The 20,790-nt window shown below is 39.4% G+C and overlaps 1 protein-coding gene across 3 annotated transcripts in view; it reads right to left on the bottom strand.

Annotated features, from left to right (window-relative positions):
* Positions 1 to 385: 385 nt before the first annotated feature.
* The window catches only part of TBK1 (TANK binding kinase 1), a 43,912-nt gene continuing 23,507 nt past the window's right edge, over positions 386 to 20,790 (bottom strand). For all 3 annotated transcript variants that reach the window (XM_059726057.1, XM_059726058.1, XM_019493108.2), the window contains exons 11-21: positions 20,060 to 20,151; positions 17,470 to 17,571; positions 13,411 to 13,489; positions 11,270 to 11,391; positions 10,158 to 10,234; positions 9,768 to 9,807; positions 6,904 to 7,005; positions 6,716 to 6,812; positions 5,227 to 5,333; positions 4,736 to 4,807; positions 386 to 3,321 (exon numbers count right to left, since the gene is read on the bottom strand). In XM_059726057.1, the coding sequence (XP_059582040.1) occupies positions 3,270 to 3,321; positions 4,736 to 4,807; positions 5,227 to 5,333; positions 6,716 to 6,812; positions 6,904 to 7,005; positions 9,768 to 9,807; positions 10,158 to 10,234; positions 11,270 to 11,391; positions 13,411 to 13,489; positions 17,470 to 17,571; positions 20,060 to 20,151 (942 nt within the window). In that variant the 3' untranslated portion in view covers positions 386 to 3,269. The remainder of the gene's footprint in view (positions 3,322 to 4,735; positions 4,808 to 5,226; positions 5,334 to 6,715; positions 6,813 to 6,903; positions 7,006 to 9,767; positions 9,808 to 10,157; positions 10,235 to 11,269; positions 11,392 to 13,410; positions 13,490 to 17,469; positions 17,572 to 20,059; positions 20,152 to 20,790) is intronic.

Below are 20,790 nucleotides of genomic sequence, written 5' to 3'. Positions count from 1 at the left end.
CTATTTTTAATGAATTCCTATGTGTAGCTATGGGGACCTTTAACATCTATTGTGCTATTACATTAGCACTGATTCAGCTCTACCTGTGGCACTTCCTGCAGAGAAAATGCATAGGCAGTTTTAGCACTCTGTAACTCTGCCCAGAACTCTGCTGGCATCTAGCCTATGCTTGCATTTGCACTATTGTACAGGATAGAAACTGGCTTTTCTGTGTTTGGATAGCAACCAGAGTAATTTGAGTGCCAATGCAATCTAAATAATGTTTTAACATTTATAATCTTCATCCCTTTAATTCCCTGGATTTAGAGAAGGTAACAAATGTTTTATTGTGAAAAGTAAGAAGCCAATATAGTTTTAAGTAAAAAAAAAGACAAGAAGGCGTAAATTATTAAAACACATCATGGAAATATAGTGATGTTGTATTCATCTAAACAGTAATTCACTCATGCATTTTTACAACTAATATGTAGACAGGCTTGTTAAATTAATGGATTATAGTAGCGCATTACAGTAGAACCCCAAAACAGTAAATCAGTTTCAGATGGAAAAACAACATTATTTTTCATTGCCTATTTTTTTAAACCAAGCCTACAATACCTCATAGAATGATGGATAGTATCAGGACACTTGGTAAGAACACAACCAGTTGCATGGTACAGAATTATGCATCAAGGCCAATAAGATTTTTCATAAAAAGCAATCATCTTACTGATTGTTTACTACAGTTGACTAAAAGTCTATTGGTGATGGTGTAACAAGATACATTTCCCACAATGATTTTTAACAAGCCTATATACATTACTGATGTGCTCACAAAACTAAAACCAGCAGTATTTTAAAATTAACATGTTATAAAGCAACATGATACAAAACAGCAACATTTTCATTCTTGTGACAGTAGTAAGCCAGTGTATACTGTGGTATACAAAATAGATGCTTACAACAATTAATCTTCCACCATTCAACCTGCTTCAGTGTAAGCAAACAAGATGTCTGTAGCCGACTCCTTGTTTCTTTCATTAAAAAAACTAGATACTCCAACCAACAAATCAATTTATTTTGCAAAATTAAGATTCCTTAAAATAATTGTTAGCATTACAGAAAATTGCAGGAATTCTAATATACATGTATGTGCAATTTAAGGACCCAATTCTCTAACACAGAGGACATAAGCAGATAAACTAGGCAGACAAACACAGGCTCAGGCTTCTTTCTGCCTGGAGGAACTCCTACCCCACTGCCCAGGCCCTCTGCAAGGAGGTAAGCACTCAAATATACAGACATTTTTCTTTAATTGGGTGCTGTTCAATTCACAAAAGATATGGAGGGGTGACTCAATAAGACTGAGAATCACTGCTCTAACATCTCTGTGCATAAAATTTTCAATGGGATTGCTGGCATGAGTAAAATCATTCGCACGTAGATAACAATGAAGTAAACACTTTGAATGACATGACAAACCCAGAACCCCCGCCCCGACCCCCACCCCATAATTTTTATGCAACAACAAGGCTGCCATTTTGCACAGTAATTTTCCCCCAAAAATTCACAAACCAAGATGCATCATTCCTCCTACAGATGTTTAAATGATTTTTCATTAGTTCAGCTAACATTTCAAGTTGGTAAGGAGCAAGTAGTCAGAAGGAAATCCAAGACCATCATTCAAAATGGGAACCTAGTATCAAAGACAGTAAAGCAATGTATATCCCTTACTTTAATATTAGAGCAACTAACCATAAATAAAAACTTGAGAAGCTATTATTTTAAGTATAAAATGAAAATATTTACAGTTATATTTTGAAGTTTTTATTCCTGTTCTGCACTAGAAATAGAAAGGGAAACATAGCAAATTGAGTTTTATACACAGCTGTTTAGTTGGCTGTTTTTTATTATTACAAAAAACCCTAAATAACCTGGGATCCATCTAAAAGAGGGGCCGCATACTACCACATGTCCAATTTTAACAATTAGGAATGGCTGCAAATGGAAAAGTAATACAGATTTACTACAGAACCTCTTTGCACTATACATTCTTCTAGACAAGATAGGATATTTGTTTCAATTTTAATTTTATACATTTCAAAGCAGATTATTTCATGCTACATGTTTGGGTTGAGCTGTGTAGTTTGAAGTTGAGAAAAACCATTAACTGGAGTTAGGCTGGGTGAAATTACTGGTTTTGCTTCCACTAATGTTTGTATTGAATAGCTGCTTCTGACTGCAAGTTTTTTAAGTGACAAAAGCTAAAAGGTAGAAGAAGCCACAGACATTCATCTTTTTACTGCCAAGTTTAGCAAAATGGCCATAAAATAAGCAACATCATCTTTCTTTGGTAGGTTTGGTCCCTTTCTGAGAATTAAATTAATAAATTATTTTTCTAATAATAAAACTACTGAATCTGGCTTATGACTTCCAACAATGAACAACCATCATGCTGAGGCCCCTTGTCTTCTCTTTACTCTCATGGTGACCCCCTAAATCGGAGGCTGAGAAAAGCCATTTTAATAAAACCTTATCTTTAACAAGAATATTTCACTCACGGTAAGAACCAAGCCTCCAGATGAATTCTGAGGCTGCTGTGCTCTACAAAATGAGTCAAGCGTTCTTTTAAATATTTAAAGTTTTGTACTTTGATCCGGAATTTGCAAGTCAGAACACCTACCCTTCTATAAGCCGACTGTATTAGCTTAGAATATAAATAACTACAGAGAATATGGTGCCAAATATGGAGCGGAATAAGAATGTAATTTAAAAAATTATTTGTATATGTTCTCTCACATGTAAGCATACTGATAGCTTACAAGGGGATGAGGAAGAAATGCATCTCTCTCTCTCTCTCCTGTATTCATAGCTCCTGTTCATACTGAATTACAGAAGCAAGGCAAGGCAAAATGGTCTTCAAATTTCACAGATGATGAGCAGTGTCCTCAGCTACATACTGAAGTAATACTCATCAAGATGCAAGAAGGGTCAACATTCACAGCAAATAAATGACAATTTATCAATGCATTTGCCATTAACCTTTGCTAGAGTTCTTTGAACAAGCATGTTCCCCAGGGTAATTTAAACATGAAGAGCCATTCCATTTTAACATTAACAAAAAAGATATCATTTTTATATTTACAATATAATACATATTTACACAATTTGTTAAATACTAGAATTACAGAAGACACAAGTAGGTACAGAATTGTTTTCTGCACTTAAATGCCCCAGACAGCATTTTTTTCTCCAAAAACCTAACAAGTCTTTTTAGGCTTCTTTGAAGGCTAGATACAGTCTACATTCCGAAGGCCACCATCCATAGTCAAAGCACCAAACCTAAAGTGAAAGAAACAATTTATTCTTAACTCATTCAAATGTGTTCAATATACAATCAATTAACATTTACACAAGTATAAAAAGGAAATATTTTCTTTTCAATTTCATTTGAGTGTAATGTAATTGTGTTGCTTCCCTTGCATATAATCTCAAGAAACATTTATTTCTTAAATATAATTCTTGTATGCACAGAGAAATCATGTGAGAAGTTAAGTATAAGGGTACATTCCTTCTGTATAGAGCTACCATTGATAGTTTTGCTTGATTGCTAATATCCAAGTAAACCAGGGTAGTTTGGGATTTTGTACTTCTCTGGGCAAAATTAGCGAAAGACCACAGAATAACCCCGAGTGTAACAAGTGCCATCAATTAAAGCACTACAAAAAACTCTTGTAAAAAGCAAGACAAACTTTCTTGGTCATGCTTCAGTAGAGGAGAAGCTACAACTGAAGAATAACTATTATAAATTCAAATAAAATCTGGACAGTCACACTAGCTGAATGGTAAACAACAATTAATTACTATGACTAATTTATCAGTGGTTTTAACGTTATGAGGCGTAGTGTCTCAAGATACAGTACACACTGATTTTTTATATTTATAATAAAAACAAAAATGTTGAGTACGAATTGTACTCGTGATTATGTAAAATTTCTTACTACAAAAATTCAATGCTCCCTATACACAAATTATGCATAGAGAAAAATAATCAGTTAAAGGTTAGACTTTTTACTATTACATGCACTTCTGCTTTGCACTCACTGCCAAAGTTTTGCAAAACAGAACAGTTCACTGTCTTGCTAACCCAGGAAAAGCTGAAGAAAATTTAACAGTTAGCTCAAGCCAGTTAATGCTTGCAAACTATCAGGAGCAGATTCTATTATGAGTCGGTGTATATAAACATTTGGAAATGACGAATTATGCTTTAATAGATGACAGTGTAGTTAATGTGCTTTGTACAAAAATAAACAGGACTCTGGTGGGGATTCAATGCACAAAGTAAGAAGACCACAGCAATGAGTTAGCCCCGTGATTGATTAACCAGATTTCACTGTAAAATTATACCTAAAGGATGGTTGAAATGTAAAAATCTAGAGAGAGACTTGTTAATCTCTTCAGGAAGTACAGCTTCAGTCTAGCACTACCCACCCTGAGCAACAGTTACTTCCATCAGCTGGCTCCAAATTATTTTACGACTTATGGTATGCAAATCAGAATTTGACTTCCATAGTACTACAACAAATAGCACTTTTGTTTAAAGCATGAAATGCATCTCAGAACAGCAATTTAGGAATGGGCAATTCCTACTGCAGTTCAGAAAGTCTGTAGTATATCTTTTGTTCATTTCCTCACTCACTGGATCCATCAACAATATCAAATTAGTTCGTCCCTTAAAGTGGATATATCTACTTGCCTTTCTAAAATGTGATTATTCTCAGCTAATTCTTTAACAACACCCTCCATCTCTTCTTTCAATTTCTTCATGCTATAAAACAAAGAACAGAAGGAAGCTTTTTTTATTATTACAGGGAATGATTATCCATTGTAGTCACTGCCAATTTTAATATTATGATAGACAATAGTGAAAGCACTTTAATGGAAATAGTTTCTTCAGTATAATAAAATATTCTAATGCTCCCCAAACACTACCATGATTCCTTACAATAAAGTTTTGACAACTTGCCATTGTGTGAAAAAAAGATGAGAAAACATTATGTTGGCAACTGAGGAAAAAAAACAGAAGAGGAAAATGGAAATGGTGAAGAGTATATTGCTTTCATCTCCCTGTTTCTACAAGCAAATCATTTAGCATTACAAGTTTGCTTCTGTAACTGACAAAATTCCTGAGCTTAATTTAGGAGTTTACAGAAGATGCAGGAAAGATACTGATGCAGAAATTCTTACCCAAGAGTCATTTCCACTAATGTGTTTGAACTTGGATAAACTTGATTCATGGTAGGTTTCATTCCAGCAGAAGCAGCAAACATTTTTTGTGGCAGAGTGTCCTGTAACTGTAACCAGAAAGTAAGTTATGCAGCCTGTGTAAGATCATGGATCAGCAAGCTGCTACATGCTGCTCAACACTCACAACAAAATCTTTCATTTAAATTTTCTGGTGGTGTCTACAAATGCTGTGAAAATGGTTGGGCGCAGGTGTGCTGCGACTGTGGCTTATCATGCTGATGAGCAGTGGCTCAGTGGTTCTGAGTACTGGAGACAGGAGGATCAATTCCTGTTTGCTGCATTTATTGGTTGGTTATTATCTTGTACTATGATTATAAGCTCTTTGAGGGAGGATCTTTCTCCCTGTTGTATGTTTGTTGAGAGTCTAGTAAATGGAGCCCTGACCCATGGGCTGGGACTCTGTAAACTACTCTAACTAGAATACAATAAATTCAATAGTGACACTGTTCCACTCAGACTTCTGCTTGGGACTTTCAGCAGCAGATCCCACACCTTCTTTTCATTTTACATTTTGTTTTAAATAAATCTTTATACTACATTGTAAATACATACACTATTATGTCCTGAGCTTTGTTTTGTATTTGTGCATAATATATAATGAAGCATAATAAATACAATTTAAGCATCTGATATATCTTTAAGGAATATATTGCAGAAAAAAGCAGGATATGTCCTTTTGTGCTTCAATATTCCTCAGTAACCTGGTTGTTAAATGATTCCAGTGGGTGTAAATAGATAGACACCCCAAAATGGTCACTGAACCAACGTTAAAAATTCTTGCCTTTTGGAAGAGATGTGAATTGTTGCCTCCAATTTTATAGGGCTTTTAAAAAGAGTGGTTTTGTTTAAGAGTGACAGTAAAAATGACACCACAGGGTTCCTAGACTGTGACTCAGGAACCCTGGTACATTTCCCAGCTTTGCCAGAAACTGTATGACACCTTGGGCATGTCACAATCTTCCTGTGCCTCAAGTTCCCCCACTCTTGACCCTGGCTGTAAAATGGACATAATGTTTCTCCACCTTGTTGTATTAAGGTAAGATAAATGTGTTAATATTTAAGGTGCTCAGATACTACTGCGATAGAAGCCACAAAGAACAGATCAATGTTTCTCAATGCTCTTATATCAAATGCTCCGATTTAAATGCTCAGATTTATATGCTTAGATTTAAATTAAAAAAAAAAACCTTTGTAAATTTATCCTGGGCTCAGAATCAGACTGGTTTAGATCCAGTCTGCGCATCACTACCAGCAATAAAACTTCTGCAGATCAAATTATCGTATTTCTGCAGCTCTACTCCTTCAGTAGCTTTACACAAGTTTAAATGGAACGTAATAAGAAGTGGGGTCAATGCTGTTGAGGATGCACAACAGAGAATAAAATCCTTTGCTCAGTCTAAATACTGGACACAATTTATGAACATTATACCTCATTTATATAGTCCTGGTATTTGGATATCTCTTCGTCAGTGTCATAACACTGGTTGGTAAGAGTCAGTAACTGTTTCCGTAAATGAAGCATTTTTCTGGAAACAAAAATAAATTTTCTTTTAAAAAGGCAACCATAAAACCATGGTGCTGTCAACACTGTTGAACTTTACAGAATTAATCTCTTGCCTCATCCAATCCTCAGCCTTGTCCAGAAATGTATCATACTTGCTGACACATTCATCTTTGAACAGAGATATGGCTTTTGTGGCATGCAAATACAGCTTCTGCCTGTAATACAGAAATAGTCAAAAGAACATTGTTATACCACTGCCAGTACCACATTTCACAAACTAACATTTTAAAGCTTTGAGGGACACATGAAATATATGTAGAGTCAAAACTGAGGGGAGAGGGATAGCATTTTTTCCAAGTTATTTGTGTATTAATGTAACATGCAAGAATTTAGTATGCTGCATGAACTACAGGTTATACTACAAAAACAATGTCACAGAAGATAAAATGTACTATTTGAAGCAATGTCTAACTACTGCAACTAAATTGTTCAGTGATATTCTTTACATTTAAAATAAATTTGAATAAAGCAAATGATTGAATAGATTTAAACAGAAGGGGTAGAGTTTATTAGTATTTTTATCAGTATTTAGACCATACCTAGGAGAACCAGTCACAGAAGAGGACTGCATTGTCCAAGGTGGGGTACACATACTCTCATGCCCCAAAGAGCTTACTTTATGAAACAAAAGAACACACAGATACAGGCAGAGTTGGGAGGGGAAAACAGCGGAAAACAATGAGATAATACCAGTCAGCATGATAAGCAATGGTCTCATACACCAGCTGCTTAACCATGTATGTTGGGAGGTGGGAAACACACAGGTACAGGTATATACTACAGAACATGGAATCACACAGTGTGAAATTTTGAAAGACTGAGACCACATGGAAGCTTTCAGGGTTTTGCAAACTAAACTCTTGCATGATTTATAGTTACTAATCAACTAGTAATATATGTATAATCAGAATATACGGTTTCTCATTAAGCCCACACCTGTCATTCATTTGGAAAGCAATCAAAACAAATACTGCTCACTTATTGATTCAGTGATAAAAAGCTACATGGAAAATTAGGGGAGCAGACAGCCCAGGGTATAATTGTATTGTAAATAGGAAGATGAGAGTTCTCAGGCAAGCAGGCTCAAAATCAATGCAGAGGCATAAGTGAGTACTTCATGCCACCCTTCAGCGATTTTCTCAGGGTACATGGAGTAAAATGGAATATGATCAGGATCCAAAAAGGACTTGGAATTTTCCCAAAGACAGAGTCATAGAAGAAAAAAAAATCTATATTCAAAGCATGAATATGAACTATGTTAGGAGCAACTAACCTGCTAGTGCAAAGATTTCTTTACTAGATGCACAGGCTTAATCTACTTCAGGTGTTTTTCATACATTTATTTAAGTTTCTACTAGTGGTAAAGCTCTAGGGAGACCTAACACAGACAAAGTCACCAGCATCCGTTTTTTAACGTTGCCATAGGATTTTATATATTTATATAGGCTGCTGACAGCCATGGCAGGGGAGGAAGGCGAGAAGAGTTAAACATGCTCTACCAGAAGCAGCAGCACATTAGTTTGACCCAGCGCTGCAACAGCTATACAGGAAGCCCTTGCTATTTGCAGGTTCGGCATTCGCGGTTTCAAATATTCACAAATGCCAAACCCGCATCTTAAATACACTTAAAGGAACTACTCGGCAGCTTCGCGCTTGCCACTGCCGCCGCGCTCCCAATGCCGCCAGCGCAGCCATTCCCCCCGCAGTCGCTGGGGGCACTGCGTTCATGAATGAAGACAGTGCCTTATTCGCAGATTTCACCATTCGCGGGGGATATGAGAATGTAACCCCCACAAATGTCAAGGGTCTCCTGCACAGATCATTCATTCCTGCCTGTGGCAGGGGGTCAGGCTAGATGATCTGTTCAGGTCCCTCCTGACCCTAGCTACTATGATACTATGAATCAGTGCCTGATCTATAAAGATGTTGTGCAAGCCAGGTCCAACTAAACTCTTCTGGCCACGTGCTAGGCTCAGTTCAGGGTTACATGGAGTTTAAAGTAAAGCACCATTTTGTTTTGTTTTTTTACATCTGTAAGAAGCCATAACCCCTATTATATATACTTTTCACTTATTAGAAAGCTATGCCACAGCCTCATTCACCTAATAGTTATAATTTCCAATATAAAATGTATTCACATTTGTTCTTCTGCCAACATTATTCATTTATCTTGAATAGCTCTTCTCCCTTCTTAGTGTCTACCTTACTTAGAGCTGCTCTTGGGCAGTTAAACGACACTGTAGTTAGAAATACTCATGCTCCATATACTTTAGGATTCCACCATTAATCCCATGAGTAGTGCTGCACTGGTGGCAGTAACAGCAAGTGATTTTAGGGAAAACTCTGTAAACTCCACTTAAAGGTAGCAAGTTAGAGGAATGAGGAATTACATTAATGCCTACTTTATGCACATGGACTTTTCTGAAGAATAAATTAACACAATAATTTAGTCAACTAACCTAGCTCTTATAAGTAACCAGAAGCTACTTCTGACTTAAACATAATAAAGTTCTCATAAGCATTGAATTTCCTTTTTCTCCTGCAAATAGCAGGCACACTTATACAACTTCGGAGTTCCTCTAACAAAGTCCATATCATATTCCCAGCAACCTTGCCTGGACGTAACATCGTCTACATTCACAGGCATACTAATAAAACTACTCTTGTCACAAGCAGCAGCAAATTCTAATAATAAATGTATTGTATAAATGTGTTATATGTTGTCTATAATAAATAAGTTATGGTACTTGACAGAAGTTAAAAAAACAAAACAACAACAAAAAACCCCACAGATGCAGTCCTGTCCAAGTTTACAACATGGATCAAATGGGGACCAGAAGAAAAGGTAAATAGGAAAAATATGCCAGCAACCTGAAAGCATGAGTGAATTTCTAGAAGCAATCTAAAACTCACTTACTTGTCAAATTTGTGGATTTGTTCCTCATTATAAGGAAGTCCTAAAAATCAGAGAAGATTATAGATATTATTCTTAATTCTAGTAGTCATCATCCCCAATAAACTACAAAAAATCCACAGCCATCATCAGTGGTATGGATTTCCCTCTCCTATGGAAAGCATACACGTGTAATTACTTTTAGTACAGCTGCTTCAATTTATAAAAAACAAGTTTATACTTTATTTATGCTCTCAGGTGGTTCCCCTAATTGCTATACTGCAAAACAAGCTCACTGTTGCCCACCTCTCCCCATTGCTAAAAAGACTATCAAAACAGACTGAGAGCTGACTTGTTTTTTATACTCTTAATCATTTCCTGATTTACTTTTAGCATAAATTGAAAGTTACTTACTACGTTCTGCTTTGTCTTTTTTGAATTGATAATAAATATCAGTGATAGAACTCAGCAATACTTGCAGTTTCTCCGGACTAGAAGAAAAAAGGTTAAATTAAAATTAATTTTACATAGGACTGGAAGGTTTGTGATTTACCAAGTCCAGTCCTCTTCATTCACAGGCAATCATTTACTCAAGGAATCTACATCTACAAGGCGCAATACCAGAAACACAAAGAACATCCTACAAACCTGCCATAGTTTAAAAAAAAATAAATAAAATCAGGGGAAATGGACACTGCCAATACCCTGCCACTGCAATAATAGAGAGGTTGTTGGTTAACATATGCTCAGAATATCCCAGGAAGAAGGCTATGGCCCATGTTACACAGGAAGGCAAAACACACCCTATACGACATTCCCAATTTGAAAATTTGCTTCTTAACCCCAAATCTGACAACCAATATGATCCTGAGGAAAAAGCAAAACCCTTCAGTCAGAAACCTGAGTTTACCAAATACCAGCAGGAGGATCAGTGCACTCCAGGCAAAATGACTTCTGTTGATGATAGTCTTTTGTAGAATTTAGATTATGGTTTATATGGGATAGTTTGAATAGGGATGATGTGGCCTCAGGCAGGGGGTTGGACTACAGGATCTCTAGATGTCTCTTTCAGCCCTAGTTCTCTATGATTCTATGAAAAAAAATCCAGCCTTCATTGTGGGCAACGTCCCAGTGCTTCACAGAAAGGTAACAACAAAAAAAATTGCTAGAAGTGCAATATGGGGAGGGGGAATTGCTTGCTGGCCCTGGAAGAAAGCCAGTAAGAGCTCTCAAGTATGAGATTACCAGACACATAACATATTACCAGAGTTACCTGAAAACCGCACAGATCTGAGACTGCAAATACAGATTACAGATACTACACAGATTACTGAGCAAGAATTTAATGCCCTGATTCCATAACCTCCATAAACTTCAGTTCGTCTTAACTCTTGCTCATAATTCTGTTTGTGTATGTGTTTCTGTAACATATGTATATTTATTTATTCATAAGGATATTACAAGTGTAGCTCAGTGTAGGAAACGGAATACACTCAAATAATGACTATAATAAAGTTGTCACTTACTTCCTGTCTCTTGGATGTGTGCCTTCCTGATTTGCCCAGGTATCAACCAGCAACCCACCAGGAGAGAGTTTGCCTTTGATATCCTGAAGACTGGTCTCTATTGTTCCCTGAGAGCTGGAAAGCTACAAAAGAAGAACACATTCAACTACTACCATTGCCACAAATCAAAAATTACCTCAGAGTAAACTGGATCTTATATATTATTACAGAATAAGGTTTTAACCCTTTCAGTACATATTTTAACCCTTAGCTACTTAGCCAAAAGCTGAAACTGCAGATGCTGGTGAAGGCTAGCCTCCATGGGCAGATCCAAGATTTTGAAGAGTAAAAAAAAAACCTAAACAGTCTGCAGGGCTATGAAATAGAAGAGAGATCAGGAGTAACTAACAGACAGCCAAGCTGCTGTAGGGAAAAAAAGTTAGCTTGACTAATGGAACATCAAGATCATTAACTGAACACCCAGACCATTCACTATGGAGTGTAAAGCAATTAGCAGGAATCAGGTAATGAGCACTAAAGTCGTTTGACTCTATTAGCACTGCCTGAATAGAAATGCCAATGCTATTGCCTGGCAGCTGGTTTTAAACTCTGGGTGGAGAAGAATTCAAAGTAGAATTGCAACACCCCACCATCCTCTGGATCTATCCCTGCAGGACTCTACTCCTCTCTCCATGCAGCTGCTGGAAGAAAGAGAGGAAAAGCGGCAGCAGAAAAACCTTGTATGGTGTTTAACCAAAGGAATCTATCTTGTGCCAAGCATTTTATTTTTTAATTCTTTTTCTGTAATCTGTTATTAAAATCTGCTTAAGTATCAAAATAACTAGGCGAGTGAGCATGACAAAGATAATGAATAACTAATCTCAGACGAGACAGAGTTAGTATGTCAACCTGACTCTGAAATTTCCTGCATGGCCTAGCACAGGCTATTATCTCTGTGGCCATACTGAACTACAAGGAGGCATTAAGGGCACAAGGAGAGCTGAAAGACCTATAGAACAGTGGATTCACAACACCTGGGCTGCATGGGTGCAGCAAGGATGGTGGCTGATCAACTCCCCATCTTCCTCCATCTCCAAATGAAGGAGCCAGGTTGCTGAGCATACACACACTGGCTCAAGCAGAAAAAGCAGTAGACACACTTTACTATGGTACTGTGGATATGATTAGCTCTGTTGAAAGGCAGAGCTAATTAGCCTAAATGCAGCAACATGGCAATCAGGTTTCACTGTTTCATTTCCTGGAACAGGCTGCCACCAAGAAATTCAAGTGTGGGGTAAGGATTGGGGTCTGATGATCAGGAGGGAGGGAGGCTGTAGAGCTGTGCATGGGGTGAAGGGCAGGGAGGGGCAAGGTGACTGTGAGCAGTAGGTGGGGGTGGATCAAAAAGGTTGAGAATCATTGCTCCAGGGCACTATGTATGGTTATGTGCCATACCTGTCCCTCCCATGAACTGCCCAAAGGATTCTACTGCTTATATTATTTATATATATTTATTATTTATACTCTGCAAAAAATCTGCTTTGTGCCTGATCATTATAAGCTATGCTAACATTTTTCATTCTTTCTTAGATTCATGTCACTTACAGGAAATATATACATTAGCCACCTTCCATTTCTTATAATCCTGTCCTGGGAAAAACCTTAGGCTCTTCACTGGTTGATGTGCATTTCTGTTTACCTTCTCTTAAATTAAAGCATTGGGTAGATTGCAAAGGACATTGGTATTAAAGTAGTTCATACATACATCAAGCTTGAAATTGTTCCAAGTGAAAGGCAACATAAATATCAGATATATTTAACTGGATTAAAAAATTATTGTAAAAAGAATTTGCTTAAAAGTTTCAGATAACAGTAAGGCCACTCAAGAGCAGCACTGGCCTGTGCTAATTGAAAGTATTGTACCATACCATACATGGTACCATACCATGCATTACCATGCATTGTACTGGCCTGTGCTAATTGAGAGTATAGTTACCTTCATGAAATGAACACATTTCAATATAGGTATTTAAGAACCTCTGGGAGAGCATGAAAACTTAAGGCAACCTCTAGAGTTTTGTATAAGTAGAAATCGTGTGGCTGCACTTTCAGCCTTTTGTACAGTACTAGTTTTGAGCAGGGCTTTGACTTTCGGCACTTACCCGCACCAGTTTAGTGTGTATGTCAGAAATCTCATCCATTTCTGTTGTTTCCAAATTGATTTGCAGTAGATTCTCATACCTGACCAGAAAAAAGTTAAACAAAACATAACATGATTACTGTGTGTAGAGTGATATTTAACAAACGAGTTAAATAATGCAGTTTGGGGATCATTTTATATGTAGGACTCTGAAGGAGAAGTTAATAAAAATAATATACCCATTCTTATTGAAAAGGGGCAGTTTAGCAGGGGGTGAAACATGAGATTATGTTTAACTTTGAGAAACAATGTGAAAATTTTCCTAAGCAACAAGCCAAACATTTTAGTTTAGGAACAGGCTCTACACCTGTTTGGTCTCCAGATTTTGACTCAAATGCAAAAAACAACAGCAACTTGCAATCCTAACATTTCTGCTCTTCACTAAGTTACTTCTGCTGACAACTGAAAACTATCTGCTTTAAAGATATCAGTCTATTTTTTTTTAATTTGCCAAGCAAAAAAATCCTGTAAAAAAAAAAAAAAAAAAAAAAAAAAAGTAGTTATGGACACATCAAGAACCAGTTCTCCAATGCACAGAGGCGTTTTCCTTTTGATATATATTAAAATAACTGAGCCACAATCAAATATTATAAATGGGTCTGGTAGCACTACTTAATATTATTAAGATCCCAAGACTATGACTTCACTTAGGACTTCGTCACAATTTAACCATTTGGATTAGATTTTCTTTTTTTTTTTTATTCCAATAAAAACAGTACAGCAATTTCCAAAAATAACGCTGCTTACTCATGCATGCTTTAGCCACCTTTTGTTTGAGAAGTTCTAGCGTTCTCACACTTTGGAGCGAGGACTGGAAATTAGACAGAGGGGCCACATCCACACATGTGTGGACATTTGGTTCCCTGGGGACAACTAGCGATGGCACACCTTGTGCTGCCACTAGTTGTCCCTGGGGAACACCTATGCCACGCATGCTCTACTGTGCAGCAAGTTACCCCAGGTGGGGTACGGGAGGCTGGGGCCAGAACTGCACTGGTGCTAGCAGCCTTACCTGGGGTTCTCCTGGAGTTTCAGCCATGGCAATCCTGCCATGTAAAGCCTGGTTGGCAACAGAATATGGCTCTGGCTGGTCAGGCTCCAGCTTTGGGTGGCATATGCTGCTGCCGCATGTGCCACTCAACTTTTTTTCCCCCACGCATTTTTTTGGCTCCTGGTGGATATCCAGGGGTCAAAAAAACCCTCTGTACTGCTCCCTTGCAATATAGAGAACAACTGAACATACAATATGAGGCACTACAGACGTGTCTGTGGCACCACATACCACACAGCCATGCTCGTCTGGACATAGCCGGGGGTCTTTTGTCAGGCCTCTGAAAATTCTCTCAGCTGTGGTTAAGTTGGAAACAATTAAATTTGTATGCAGTTTGTCAGGTTACTTAAATAAATGGCTAAATTCTCTGATGGCTCTGTCCACACTAAGTCCAAGGCTGGGCAGGACTCTTCCTGCTACTCTGAGCTGCTGGGGCCACACATTTGTATTGGAGATAGGGAGCCTGTCTCTCCTGTGCTCTCAACCAGACCAAGTAGCCCAAATGAAGCCAGGCTACATGGATGACAAAGCCATCAGAATCAAATAGAGGAGACAAGGTATGGACTTTTGGGGAGAAAGGTAGGGAGGATAGCCTGGGAGTGTAAAAAGATAATCTGAGGAGACTGACTGGCTGGAAAAAGAAATGGGGGAACTAATGGGGCAGGGAAGACGGATCTAATGAGAAGCCCCAGGAGTAGAAACCAGACTATGACAGGGACTGGTTAGAGACGACAGGGCAGAAAGGTGGTCAAAACTTGGGAGGAAAAGGACAGAAGAAGAATCTGTGGTCACTAAAGCCCACTCCCTTCCATAGCAGCCTAGAACGAAACTGGAGATCCATTGTTCTGCTATCAGCAGACAGCTGTGAAACGTATAAAGTGCCTCATCCCAGCTACATCCACCCTAGAGGATGACCAGGGCCATCCTTAGTGGGTTGGTGAATTGGGTTGACTGCCCTGGGCCCTGTGCAGCTGGGCAGAGCATCTGCAGTGACTCCATGCTGCCACCGGCTTCATGTCTGGCTGCTCCGCCCCCCCCAAATCTGGCACCTCCGGCTGCTTGGCACCCTCTTCTCCCTCCACCAATTGCTGCCAAATCCGCTGCTGGCTTCCTCATGTCCGGAGGCGGGGCTGATTTGCCCCGAGCCCCACACCCTGCTCGGTTGCTCTGAGGATGACAACCTACTTTTGGTATCAGTTACTCTGCAAAATGGCAGAATCTATGTAACAACACGTAAAGTCTCCAATCCTGCTAACATGCAGAGATACCTTTAAGATTCCACACGTTGCAGGGTTTTTTCCTTTTACAAGAAACCTGGGAAATCTCACAAACACAACATTACATTAAAACAGCCATTATTAAGATTGTAAAGTCAAGCAACTGATTGGCTAGGAAATGACAACATTAAGAATGGTTGTTATCTTCCTTGGCCCCTCTTACGCTTTGTCACGTAGTCTTTAATAGCACGATAACATATTATGTTTCTCTAGGACTCTTGAGCCTCATTCAGTGCTCAGGATAAAACTACTGTGGAGATGAACCAGAGCTGTATAGAAAAGGAGACTGTTGGATCCTTGCCTCATTTGTCACAGAAGCTAGAAGATATGTAGTAAATGAGGTGAGAATTAGAACAGGGATGGTCTGATGGTTAAGGGAGTTTAGTGCTTTTTGTCTCTGCAAAAAGACGAGTCCTGTAAATCAGAACTTTCACAGCCATATTTCTCATTTTTCTTGTACCTTACTAGAGAGCTTGGGGTCTGATTTGCAGAAATTATAAAGACAACTGCAATAAAGTGAGTAGTAGTTGCACTCTGAACCTGTAAATTCTATATAATACTAAGTACTGTGAAATATCAGGTCCTTGGTATCTCAAATGCTTTTGATCTTGGTCTCTCTGGGGAGAATACAAAACAAGAATATTATCCTTTCATCTCAAATAGGTGGTGCTAATTAACATTTGTGAAGCACTCAGATTCTCTAGTGATAAGTGTCATGTAAGTCCAATAGGAAATTAATTTGGTTTTCAGAGCAAGATCAGAATACCTAGCCTAGGGCCACCCACTGAACAAAAAGAAGAAAAATACTGAAAAGCTGATCATTAAGTGTATGCTGCATTAGCCAAGGGTCCTGTGGGAAACTATAAGAAGCAGATTCATAAGGGGATGGCAGATTATGATTCTGCAAACAACCGTATTCTGATATTTTCTCATGATTTACACACTTGATTTTGCAATCTTAATGATGCAGTTTTTGTTTGTAATATTTCTAGAAATATTATATTCAATCATATGTGAGAGGCAAGGATTTCTGTGCGTAATATCATGCAGGGATGGAAGAGACTGAGGTCAGACCTGAAGAAGAATGTATAAATTTAAAAGCTTGTCTAAATCTATCCAATCCATGCCATGCAGCTGGTCTAATAAAAGATATCATCCACAAATATCCTTGCTTCTCATACTTTTCCTGGCTACAATAAGACTCCAACACTACCAAAATTAGTCATCTATTTTAATTTTAAAACCTTTTTGCAAAAGGGAGCTCAGATTTTTAACAATTTGTTTTACTGCTCTTTATTCTTCCTTGAAACTGCTTTTACTTTACTGCTCTTTATTCTTCCTTAAAATATTGGACAAGCTTAGTGGCTAATGCATTAATGCAAGTAACCAAATGCTTTGTCCTGCTTTTACAGTAACTCCTTAAGCAAATGGTACATCTTGACTGACAGAGAAGAGAGAGCAAACTACAAAACAGTGGTTTTTTCCACTACCTTAAGTAGCAACAATCACTGGCAGGTCCAAGCCACTGCTGAGGCTACATCACAACCAACTGTAATACAATTCTAATTAAAGCATCATTAATTTGCTGTGGGAGAAAACGGTAAATATAGTTATCTTTAAATACAACAGCCATTGAAGAAAATAACAACAGCAGGCAGTTTCAACCACAGTGTAATATAAGACATCTACTCACATTTTTCCAGCCCTTTCAACATTTCTGTTGCAGAAATCCAGCTTAATCTCAACCTCTGTCTTCTTGTGCAACATTGCATTGTAATCTTCTTTGATTATTTCACTGGAAAGCATAGCATTCATCTATCAAACACAGTTTTCACTTCTTTTGTTGCATAACTTCGTAATAATAGCTCCTAATGGAGAGCAACCTCTCTAAGATTTCACATTATGTCATAAAATGACATTCCAAACTTTGGGAAGATATTACTAATGCAAGGGCTAGATCCATACAGAACTTAAAGATCTACAAGTCAGGCACCACAATAAATAATTTTTAAAGAACCTGGCTCCCAGAGTGAAGTCCAGATCCCAAAGAGTCAGGTGTCTGGGTGTCACACATATGACCCAGAGGCAAGATCCAGGCAACAGAGTTGTATCATCTGGCCCCTGAAGCTGCCCTGTGGGTCTCAAAAGTGAACTGCAGACAGCATGCAGATGGGCCATGTTTCACATTCCTGTTGCACATTCCAATTTGCATCCTGGTGCAGCTGCCATGAGCAGCACAGCCTTGGAACAGAAGTGGCCACTCTGGGGTGCCGGGGTCCAGGGTCAACAGCAGCTGGAGCAGGACCATGCCATATACAGCACCCACTCCAGGTCCAGAATACAGGGCCAGACTGTGGATCCAGTGTAGCCCACAGACTTGCCCCATGTCATGCATCTGGCCACAGTGCCCTTACCCACAAGACCAGATGAGTTGGACGTCGCTGCCTTATGAAGTGCATGAAGAGAGTTAAGGGTCTCTGAATGGTAATCCAAGGAAACAATGCTGAGAAAGCAGCCACCTAGAGCTAGCCAATAGGAAATGTTAAGCACAGGAGTTATAATCCTGTCCTTCTCCAGCACCTAAGTCAGGGTTGCAGGCAGGCACTTCCAACCACTTGGGATTCAGGGCCCCAAATTCTCTAATGACGGTAAATGTTTATTGAGGTGCACCGATACATCGGTCCCATATCAGATCAGCACTGACATAAGGAAAATTGACAGTATTGGCAATCAACTTTTTTTGGCTGATGTGGCCAATAATGTCGCTGATAAATGCCACGTGCATGTGCGCAACTGCAGCACAGCATTCAGGCGGCCAGGAGCACAGCCCAGCAGCATGGAGAGCAGTGTTGGGCTGGTAAGTCTGTTGTGTTGGAAGGAGTGGGGGGAAATCAATCGAAGTCCCCACAGTGAGGGAGGGAGTGGGGCTGGGGCAGGAACTGCACAGCAGGGGCACAGGGCAGAGCTGCAAACAGCTTGTCTGGGTGGCACAGGAGCTCCCACAGCTATGCATACCTCGGGAAGGCATGGGTGATATGTGCCCCTGGATCTGATCATGGGGTGAGGGAGGGCTGCCACTGTGGGCTGGGACTGGGGCTGTGCCAAGCTCTTCCTGTTGTGCAGGGCTGGGCTGAGCTGGGCTTGGGTCAGGCGGTGGCAGCACTGCTATGTCGAATTCTGGGGTGGCTGCAGCTCCCTCCAGTAGCCCCTACTACCAGCGCTGCCACCGCCTGTTCTGAGCGCAGCCCAGCCCAACCCCTCTGCCAGAAAGAGCCCAGCACAGCCCTGGCCCCAGCCTGCAGCACCAGCCTGCCCTTGCCCTGTGCATGGATCCAGGGGCATGCGCCCCCCTGGGGTGTGCGTAGTGCTAGGAGCCACACCTCACCTCCCCTTGTGCCCTAGACAAGCTGCTCGCAGCTCTGTCCCATGCCCCACCTTGCCCGTGCCACGCCTGCCCCTGCCCCACTCCCTCCCTCACTGTGGGGCCCTCTATCTGCCCCCCCATGCCCCTTCCATCTCCCCACAACAGACTTACCAGCTGGATGCTGGTCTCCATGCTGCAGGGCTGTATATTGGCAAACACATCGGTATCAGCTGACAGGCTCATTAAAAATTGGCCACCGGTATAGAGATTTTTTGGACCTATCGGTGCATCCCTACATGTCTATATCTATTCTTTTAAAGTACTGAATAGGACTTACCATTTTGTTATATAACAAATCCAGAGGGAAGGAGGGTGGTATCCAGCCTCTAACCTGCCCTAAATTTGCATCTCCCTCCTTTCCAGGAGAGCGCCCTAATCATTGTTACAAGCTCAACTCTCCACCCCTCCTGCAGTTGTTTTACTGTGCAGAAAGGAACACAGGATTTAGGGGGGAAAAATGTGAGTAAGCAAAAGGGAGAATGACTCCATAGCTTAAGACACAGGCAAGCAAGAGGGTCAATACTGGGTCCTAGTCCCTGAGCCCAAGATTGTTTCTCTAATTAACATTTAATGATCATTGCATCTGGCCAGCCCTGCCATCAGCACCCTCCCCTCCCCCATCTGGAAGGGGGTACACTCCTTAAAAAAGGTTGAAACCCTGGCCTAAACTATGCACCAGCCATGCTCCTTCCTGGATTCTTTCCTGTCACCAGTGAATCTTGCATTCTTTGCTGCACAGGATAGGCCTAAATTCACTTGATACTCCCCTGCCTGAAGGGTGATCTGGCAGCTATGGGCAACCCAATCAAGTCTGGCAAAGAAACCATGCTTGGCAACATTAAGTCAAACAGTCACTTACATTAGCCACCTTATTCCTTTTCGCATCAATTCCTGGTAAAGCAACAAAGCACTGGCAATTCTAGAGGCATAGCATACAACACCTGTTACTGCCTGTTTGAAAAATAAAAATATAAGTACTAACTCAGCATTCACAACTTTGCAATTTAAGTCAGTGGATCATAATAAAATAACAATGGTTAACACTTGAAAAAATTATAACATGAAGTTGGTAGCACAATATTTGCCAGTAAATTGGTGGAGAAATAACAATTTAATCATTATATTAGTTAAAGTGATAATGGCTTTTCCAAACACTTTGTTAGGGACAAGAAAAAGTCTACCATAACCAAGAACTGACACCGCTTTTCTTGGGGTTCAGATTTAATTTTCTGGAAAGTTACAAGTTAATTTATTCAGCAGTTTAACAATCCAGAAAATGATAAAATACTACAAAATTTTCAAAATTGTAGGCCTAGGCTCCTATGTTTTTGCTACCACCAAGTCCTTCTTACAGGCTGTTGGGTTTTTTTAAATTCCACAAAGAGGCTAATTTAAAACATGTTTAACAGAAAAAGTTAAAGTTAATGTTAGCAGTCATAACTTTCTAGTTTTATCAAGGATAATAAATTGATACAATTTCAAGTGTCAGCACTAAAATATTAAGAAATTTTCAGGGGAAATTACTTGACTGCTCCCCTTCCTGAATACTTTGAGAGATACAAAGAGACAGCCTTCTGTGTGCAAATTAAG

This window comes from Alligator mississippiensis, chromosome 4, assembly GCF_030867095.1.
Source record: "Alligator mississippiensis isolate rAllMis1 chromosome 4, rAllMis1, whole genome shotgun sequence".
Classification (NCBI taxonomy): Eukaryota; Metazoa; Chordata; order Crocodylia; family Alligatoridae; genus Alligator; species Alligator mississippiensis.
The sequence above is the reverse complement of the archived record's forward strand: the minus strand, read 5'-3'. Positions and strand labels throughout refer to the sequence as shown.